Source organism: Oncorhynchus gorbuscha, linkage group LG13 (genome assembly GCF_021184085.1).
Source record: "Oncorhynchus gorbuscha isolate QuinsamMale2020 ecotype Even-year linkage group LG13, OgorEven_v1.0, whole genome shotgun sequence".
Classification (NCBI taxonomy): Eukaryota; Metazoa; Chordata; class Actinopteri; order Salmoniformes; family Salmonidae; genus Oncorhynchus; species Oncorhynchus gorbuscha.
In genome coordinates, this window is record NC_060185.1 from 5,136,994 (window position 1) to 5,146,993 (window position 10,000).

Here is a 10,000-nt window from a genome sequence, read left to right on the forward strand (position 1 = left end):
GCTCTCTCTCTCTCTCTCTCTCTCTCTCTCTCTCTCGCTCTCTCTCTCGCTCTCGCTCTCTGTCTCGCTCTCTCTGTCTCTCTCGCTCTCTCTCTCTCGTCTCGCTGTCTCGCTCTCTCTCGCGCTCTCTCTCTTCTCTCTCTCTTCAATTCAATTCAAGGGTCTTTATTGGCATGGGAAACATGTGTTAACATTGCCAAAGCAAGTCAGGTAGATAATATACAAAAGTGAAATAAACAATAAAAATTGACAATAAACTCTACACATACAGAAGTTTCAAAACAATAAAGACATTACAAATGTTATATAATATATAATAATAATATAATATATAATAATAATATAAATATAAATATATATATATACAGTGTTGTAACAATGTACAAATGGTTAAAGTACACAAGGGAAAATAAATAAGCATAAATATGGGTTGTATTTACAATGGTGTTTGTTCTTCACTGGTTGCCCTTTTCTTGTGGCAACAGGTCACACATTTTGCTGCTGTGATGGAACACTGTGGAATTTCACCCAGTAGATATGAGTTTATCAAAATTGGGTTTGTTTTTTAATTCTTTGTGGGTCTGTGTAATCTGAGGGAAATATGTGTCTCTAATATGGTCATACATTGGGCAGGAGGTTAGGAAGTGCAGCTCAGTTTCCACCTCATTTTGTGGGCAGTGAGCACATAGCCTGTCTTCTCTTGAGAGCCAGGTCTGCCTACGGCGGCCTTTCTCAATAGCAAGGCTATGCTCACTGAGTCTGTACATAGTCAAAGCTTTCCTTAAGTTTGGGTCAGTCACAGTGGTCAGGTATTCTGCCACTGTGTACTCTCTGTTTAGGGCCAAATAGCATTCTAGTTTGCTCTGTTATTTTGTTAACACATTGGAAAGAATTATCTTTTTGTTTTCTCATGATTTGGTTGGGTCTAATTGTGCTGCTGTCCCAGGACCAGCTTGCTTAGGGGACTCTTCTCCAGGTTCATCTCTCTGTAGGTGATGGCTTTGTTATGGAAGGTTTGGGAATCACTTCCTTTTAGGTGGTTGTAGAATTTACCAGCTCTTTTCTGGATTTTGATAATTAGTTAGTATCTGCCTAATTCTGCTCTGCATGCATTATTTGGTGTTCTACGTTGTACACGGAGGATATTTGAGCAGAATTCTGCGTGCAGAGTCTCAATTTGGTGTTTGTCCCATCTTGTTAAGTCTTGGTTGGTGAGCGGACCCCAGACCTCACAACCATAAAGGGCAATGGGCTCTATGACTGATTAAAGTATTTATAGCCAGATCTCTCGCTCTCTCTCGCTCTCTCTCTCTCTCTCTCTCTCTCGTGCTCTCTCTCTCTCTCCTGCTCTCTCTCTCTCTCTCGTGCTCTCTCTCTCGCTCTCTCTCTCTCTCTCTCTCTCTCTCTCTCTCTCTCTCTCTCTCTCTCTCTCTCTCTCTCTCTCATGCTCTCTCTCTCATGCTCTCTCTCTCTCGCTCATGCTCTCTCTCACGCTCATGCTCTCTCTCTCTCACGCTCTTTCTCTCTCTCGCGCTCTCTCTCTCGTGCGCTCTCTCTCTGGCGCTCTGTCGCGCTCTCTCTGTCGCGCTCTCTCTGTCGCGCTCTCTCTGTCGCGCTCTCTCTGTCGCGCTCTCTCTGTCGCGCTCTCTCTGTCGCGCTCTCTCTGTCGCGCTCTCTCTCGCGCTCTCTCTCGCGCTCTCTGTCGAGCTCTCTGTCGCGCTCTCTCTCGCGCTCTCTCTCGCGCTCTCTCTCGCGCTCTCTCTCGCGCTCTCTCTCGCGCTCTCTCTCGCGCTCTCTCTCGCGCTCTCTCTCGCTCTCTCTCGCTCTCTCTCTCGCGCTCTCTCTCGCGCGCTCTCTCTCGCGCGCTCTCTCGCTCTCGCTCCCTCTCGCTCTCGCTCTCGCTCTCGCTCTCTCTCGCTCTCGCGCACGCTCTCTCTCGCGCTCTCTCGCGCTCTCTCGCGCTACTTCGCCCTCGCTCACTCTCTCGCTCTCTCTCGCTCTCTCTCGCTCTCTCTCACTCTCTCTCACTCTCTCTCACTCTCTCTTTCTCTCTCTTTCTCTCTCTCTCGCTCTCTCTCGCTCTCTCTCTCTCTTTCTCTCTCTCTCGCTCTCTCGCTCTTTCTCTCTCTGAGATGTAGTGCGCTGCCTACCCATAGCTCTCTGCGTCCTCCCCAAACAGGACGGGTTGCCTACTCTCATCAGAGATGTCTCTGAAACCTTGAATAAGGTTTTTAAATTTGTGGAAATGTTTTATGTTTTTGACATTTTGTCAGGAAACGCATCTCCGTCTCAGGTTCTGCTGTGGTGCAGTGGTTGCACAGCCTTTCCTCTACAGGGAGCCAGGTTCTGCTGTGGTGCAGTGGTTGCACAGCCTTTCCTCTACAGGGAGCCAGGTTCTGCTGTGGTGCAGTGGTTGCACAGCCTTTCCTCTACAGGGAGCCAGGTTCTGCTGTGGTGCAGTGGTTACACAGCCTTTCCTCTACAGGGAGCCAGGTTCTGCTGTGGTGCAGTGGTTGCACAGCCTTTCCTCTACAGGGAGCCAGGTTCTGCTGTGGTGCAGTGGTTGCACAGCCTTTCCTCTACAGGGAGCCAGGTTCTGCTGTGGTGCAGTGGTTGCACAGCCTTTCCTCTACAGGGAGCCAGGTTCTGCTGTTGGGCAGTGGTTGCACAGCCTTTCCTCAACAGGGAGCCAAGTTTTCCTGTGTCTACCCTTCTCAATGCCAAGGCTATGCTTACTGAACCTGTACATAGTACATGTTAGGACAGTACTCTACGTTAGGACAGTACTCTACGTTAGGACAGTACTCTACGTTAGGACAGTACTCTACGTTAGGACAGTACTCTACGTTAGGACAGTACTCTACGTTAGGACAGTACTCTACGTTAGGACAGTACTCTACGTTAGGACAGTACTCTACGTTAGGACAGTACTCTACGTTAGGACAGTACTCTACGTTGGGACAGTATACTCTGTTGGGACAGTATACTCTGTTGGGACAGTATACTCTGTTGGGACAGTATACTCTGTTGGGACAGTATACTCTGTTGGGACAGTATACTCTGTTAGGACAGTACTTTATGTTAGGATACACTGTCCTAACTTTGTTAGTACACTGTCCCAACAGAGTACTGTCCCAACAGAGTACTGTCCCAACAGAGTACTGTCCCAACAGAGTACTGTCCCAACAGAGTATACTGTCCCAACAGAGTATACTGTCCCAACAGAGTATACTGTCCCAACAGAGTATACTGTCCCAACAGAGTATACTGTCCCAACAGAGTATACTGTCCTAACATAGAGTTACTGTCCTAACATAGAGTTACTGTCCTAACATAGAGTTACTGTCCTAACATAAAGTACTGTCCTAACAGAGTACTGTCCAAACAGAGTATACTGTCCCAACAGGACTACCTACTCTGTTAGGTCTGGACTTAGAAATGTCCAGAAAAGCAAAAAAAAATGTCCATTAAAATAACTAAATAAATAAAATTGTAAATAGATTAAATTTGTCAGAAACAGAAGACAGACACTGGACAGAGGATCTCTGCCTAGAAGGCCAGCATCCCAGAGTCGGCTCTTCACTGTTGACGTTGAGACTGGTGTTTTACGGATACTATTTAATGAAGCTGCCAGTTGAGGACTTGTGAGGCATCTGTTTCTCAAACTAGACACTATAATGTACTTGTCCTCTTGCTCAGTTGTGCACCGGGGCCTCCCACTCCTCTTTCTATTCTGGTTAGAGCCAGTTTGCTCTGTTCTGTGAAGGGAGTAGTACACTGTGAAGGGAGTAGTACACGAGATCTCCAGTTTCTCTTATGGAATAGCCTTCATTTCTCAGAACAAGAATAGACTGATGAATTTCAGAAGAAAGGTCTTTGTTTCTGGCCATTTTGAGCCTGTAATCGAACCTAGAAATGCTGATGCTCCAGATACTCAACTAGTCTAAAGGAGGCCAGTTTTATTGCTTCTTTAATCAGGACAACAGTTTTCAGCTGTGCTAAACTAATTGCAAAATGGTTTTCTAATGATCAATTAGCCATTTCAAATGATAAACTTGGATTAACTAACACAGCGTGCCATTGGAACACAGGAGTGATGGTTGCTGATAATGGGCCTCTGTACAGTTGAAGTCGGAAGTTTACATGCACTTAGGTTGGAGTCATTAAAACTCGTTCTTCAACCACTCCATAAATTACATGTTAACAAACTATAGTTTTGGCAAGTCGGTTAGAACATCTACTTTTTGCATGACACAAGTCATTTTTCCAACAATTGTTTACAGACAGATTATTTCACTTATAATTCACTGTATCACAATTCCAGTGGGTCAGAAGTTTACATACATTAAGTTGACTGTGCCTTTAAACAGCTTGGAAAATTCCAGAAAATGATGTCATGGCTTTAGAAGCTTCTGATAGGCTAATTGACATCTTTTGAGTCAATTGGAGGTGTACCTGTGGATGTATTTCAAGGCCTACCTTCAAATTCAGTGCCTCTTTGCTTGACATCATGGGAAAATCAAAATAAGTCAGCCAAGACCTCAGAAAAACATTGTGGACCTCCACAAGTCTGGTTCATCCTTGGGAGCAATTTCCAAATGCCTGAAGGTACCACGTTCATCTGTACGAACAATAGTACGCAAGTAGAAACACCATGGGACCACGCAGCCGTCATACCGCTCAGGAAGGAGACACCTTCTGTCAGGAGGCCTACAAACCTGACTCAGTTACACCAGCTCTGTCAGGAGGCCTACAAACCTGACTCAGTTACACCAGCTCTGTCAGGAGGCCTACAAACCTGACTCAGTTACACCAGCTCTGTCAGGAGGCCTACAAACCTGACTCAGTTACACTAGCTCTGTCAGGAGGAATGGGCCAAACCTGACTCAGTTACACCAGCTCTGTCAGGAGGAATGGGCCAAACCTGACTCAGTTACACCAGCTCTGTCACGAGGCCTACAAACCTGACTCAGTTACACCAGCTCTGTCACGAGGCCTACAAACCTGACTCAGTTACACCAGCTCTGTCAGGAGGAATGGGCCAAACCTGACTCAGTTACACCAGCTCTGTCAGGAGGAATGGGCCAAACCTGACTCAGTTACACCAGCTCTGTCACGAGGAATGGGCCAAAATTCACCCAACTTATTGTGGGAAGCTTGTTGAAGGCTACCCGAAACGTTTGACCCAAGTTAAACAATTTAAAGGCAATGCTACCAAATACAAAATACTAATTGAGTGTATGTAAACTTCTGACCCACTGGGAATGTGATGAAGGAAATTAAACAATCAGCCGGTTTCCAACTGCAATAGTCATTTACAACATGAACAATAATCTAGACTGTATATTTGATCTATTTGAAGGGACATAAAATAAATGTGCTTTTCTTTCAAAAAAAAAACAAGGACGTTTCTAAGTGACCCCAAGCTCGTTTCGTACAGTGTGTGTAAGTAAATATATAAAAAGCCATAACAAAGCCTAATCCTGTGTACTTGGACCCATCCAGGTACGTGGGGGACATGTTGGCGTGGCTGCACCAAGCCACCGCATCCGAAAAGGAGCATCTGGAGGCCCTGCTGAAACAAGTCACAGCACGAGGTAACCCCTCACACGATCCCTACGGCAACGACCGCTTGATCTCCTCTAATCCTAACCTTTGTGTAGGTAGTTCATTCTCTCGCGTGTCTTGTCTGCGTCTGACTGACTGCCTTCCCTTTAGCACCAGGAGTGGATGAGACCATGCAAGAGGTGGTGGGACACATCACTGAGGGAGTCTGCAGACCTCTTAAAGTAAGTCTCTCCAACCCAGTGTGTTTGTTGTGTGTACATTTCTGTTTGTGTCAGTCGACTGTATTTGACTGTAGAACTAATAAAATGAAGAAATACTACTGGATAGACTGACTGTCCTGGGATATATACTACTGGAAAGACTGACTGTCCTGGGATAAATACTACTGGATAGACTGACTGTCCTGGGATAAATACTACTGGAAAGAAATTATGTCCTGGGATAAATACTACTGGTTAGACTGACTGTCCTGGGATAAATACTACTGGAAAGACTGACTGTCCTGGGATAAATACTACTGGAAAGAAATTATGTCCTGGGATAAATACTACTGGATAGACTGACTGTCCTGGGATATATACTACTGGAAAGAAATTATGTCCTGGCTCTGATCAGGCCCTACACCCAAACAAGGGCACTGCGTTCATCCACCTCTGGCCTGCTCGCCTCCCTACCACTGAGGAAGTACAGCTCCCGCTCAGCCCAGTCAAAACTGTTCGCTGCCCTGGCCCCCCAATGGTGGAACAAACTCCCTCACGACGCCAGGACAGCGGAGTCAATCACCACCTTCCGGAGACACCTGAAACCCCACCTCTTTAAGGAATACCTAGGATAGGTTAAGTAATCCCTCTCACCCCACCCCCCCTAAGTTTTAGATGCACTATTGTTAAGTGACTGTCCCACTGGATGTCATAAGGTGAATGCACCAATTTGTAAGTCGCTCTGGATAAGAGCGTCTGCTAAATGACTTAAATGTAATGTAATGATGGGATAAATACTACTGGATAGACTGACTGTCCTGGGATAAATACTACTGGAAAGAAATTATGTCCTGGGTTAAATACTACTGGATAGACTGACTGTCCTGGGATAAATACTACTGGATAGACATTCTGTCCTGGGATAAATACTACTGGATAGACATTCTGTCCTGGGATAAATACTACTGGATAGACATTCTGTCCTGGGATAAATACTACTGGTTAGACTGACTGTCCTGGGATAAATACTACTGGAAAGACTGACTGTCCTGGGATAAATACTACTGGAAAGAAATTATGTCCTGGGATAAATACTACTGGTTAGACTGACTGTCCTGGGATGAATACTACTGGAAAGAAATTATGTCCTGGGTTAAATACTACTGGAAAGACTGACTGTCCTGGGATAAATACTACTGGAAAGAAATTATGTCCTGGGATAAATACTACTGGATAGACTGACTGTCCTGGGTTAAATACTACTGGAAAGACATTATGTCCTGGGATAAATACTACTGGAAAGACTGACTGTCCTGGGATAAATACTACTGGAAAGAAATTATGTCCTGGGATAAATACTACTGGATAGACTGACTGTCCTGGGATATATACTACTGGAAAGACTGACTGTCCTGGGATAAATACTACTGGAAAGAAATTATGTCCTGGGATAAATACTACTGGATAGACTGACTGTCCTGGGATATATACTACTGGTTAGACTGACTGTCCTGGGATGAATACTACTGGAAAGAAATTATGTCCTGGGTTAAATACTACTGGAAAGACTGACTGTCCTGGGATAAATACTACTGGAAAGAAATTATGTCCTGGGATAAATACTACTGGATAGACTGACTGTCCTGGGTTAAATACTACTGGAAAGACATTATGTCCTGGGATAAATACTACTGGAAAGACTGACTGTCCTGGGATAAATACTACTGGAAAGAAATTATGTCCTGGGATAAATACTACTGGATAGACTGACTGTCCTGGGATATATACTACTGGAAAGACTGACTGTCCTGGGATAAATACTACTGGAAAGAAATTATGTCCTGGGATAAATACTACTGGATAGACATTCTGTCCTGGGATAAATACTAAATATAAAACGGCTTCTCTTTCAGGTGCGTCTGGAGCAGGGAATCTTGGCTGAGCCGGGTTCTGTTCTACTCTACAAGCTGTCCAACCTGCTCAAGTTCTACCACCACACCATCAGGTAGGTAGTACCCTGACCTCTGAACCTGACCCCTGACCCTAACCCTCAAGGCACTACAGAGGGTAGTGCGTACGGTCAAGTACATCACTGGGGCTAAGCTGCCTGTCATCCAGGACCTCTATACCAGGCGGTGTCAGAGGAAGGCCCTAAAAATTGTCAAAGACCTCAGCCACCCCTCAGCCAAAAGGCTTCTCAACAGTTTTTACCCCCAAGCCAAAAGACTCCTGAACAGGTAACCAAATGGCTACCCAGACTATCTGCATTGTGTGCCCCCCTCCCAACCCCTCTTTTACGCTGCTGCTACTCTCTGCTAATCATATATACATATATACATAGTCACTTTAACTATACATTCATGTACATACTACCTCAATTGGCCCGACCAACCAGTGCTCCCTCACATTGGCTAACCGGGCTATCTGCATTGTGTCCCACCACCCACCAACCCCTCTTTTACGCTGCTGCTACTCTCTGTTCATCATATATGCATAGTCACTTTAACTATATCTACATGTACATACTACCTCATTCAGCCTGACTAACAGTGTCTGTACATACTACCTCAATCAGCCTGACTAACAGGTGTCTGTATATATCTACATGTACATACTACCTCAATCAGCCTGACTAACAGGTGTCTGTATATACTACCTCAATCAGCCTGACTAACAGGTGTCTGTATATACTACCTCAATCAGCCTGACTAACAGGTGTCTGTATATATCTACATGTACATACTACCTCATTCAGCCTGACTAACAGGTGTCTGGATATATCTACATGTACATACTACCTCAATCAGCCTGACTAACAGGTGTCTGTATATATCTACATGTACATACTACCTCAATCAGCCTGACTAACAGGTGTCTGTATATATCTACATGTACATACTACCTCAATCAGCCTGACTAACAGGTGTCTGTATATACTACCTCAATCAGCCTGACTAAAAGGTGTCTGTATATATCTACATGTACATACTACCTCAATCAGCCTGACTAACCGGTGTCTGTATATATCTACATGTACATACTACCTCAATCAGCCTGACTAACAGGTGTCTGTATATATCTACATGTACATACTACCTCAATCAGCCTGACTAACAGGTGTCTGTATATAGCTACATGTATATACTACCTCAATCAGCCTGACTAACATGTGTCTGTATATACTACCTCAATCAGCCTGACTAACAGGTGTCTGTATATATCTACATGTATATACTACCTCAATCAGCCTGACTAACAGGTGTCTGTATATACTACCTCAATCAGCCTGACTAACAGGTGTCTGTATATATCTACATGTACATACTACCTCAATCAGCCTGACTAACAGGTGTCTGTATATACTACCTCAATCAGCCTGACTAACAGGTGTCTGTATATATCTACATGTACATACTACCTCAATCAGCCTGACTAACAGGTGTCTGTATATATCTACATGTACATACTACCTCAATCAGCCTGACTAACAGGTGTCTGTATATATCTACATGTACATACTACCTCAATCAGCCTGACTAACAGGTGTCTGTATATATCTACATGTACATACTACCTCATTCAGCCTGACTAACAGGTGTCTGGATATATCTACATGTACATACTACCTCAATCAGCCTGACTAACAGGTGTCTGTATATATCTACATGTACATACTACCTCAATCAGCCTGACTAACAGGTGTCTGTATATAGCTACATGTACATACTACCTCAATCAGCCTGACTAACAGGTGTCTGTATATAGCTACATGTACATACTACCTCAATCAGCCTGACTAACAGGTGTCTGTATATACTACCTCAATCAGCCTGACTAACAGGTGTCTGTATAGAGCTACATGTACATACTACCTCAATCAGCCTGACTAACAGGTGTCTGTATATACTACCTCAATCAGCCTGACTAAAAGGTGTCTGTATATATCTACATGTACATACTACCTCAATCAGCCTGACTAACCGGTGTCTGTATATATCTACATGTACATACTACCTCAATCAGCCTGACTAACAGGTGTCTGTATATATCTACATGTACATACTACCTCAATCAGCCTGACTAACAGGTGTCTGTATATATCTACATGTACATACTACCTCAATCAGCCTGACTAACAGGTGTCTGTATATAGCTACATGTATATACTACCTCAATCAGCCTGACTAACAGGTGTCTGTATATACTACCTCAATCAGCCTGACTAACAGGTG

General features: G+C 44.3%; 1 protein-coding gene across 1 annotated transcript in view; it reads left to right on the forward strand.

Moving 5' to 3' along the window:
- Window positions 1–10,000, forward strand: part of cog6 (component of oligomeric golgi complex 6) — a 138,134-nt gene that overhangs the window by 61,676 nt on the left and 66,458 nt on the right. The window contains exons 9-11 of the mRNA XM_046293626.1: window positions 5,506–5,597; window positions 5,719–5,789; window positions 7,682–7,773. Of these exons, the coding sequence (XP_046149582.1) occupies window positions 5,506–5,597; window positions 5,719–5,789; window positions 7,682–7,773 (255 nt within the window). The remainder of the gene's footprint in view (window positions 1–5,505; window positions 5,598–5,718; window positions 5,790–7,681; window positions 7,774–10,000) is intronic.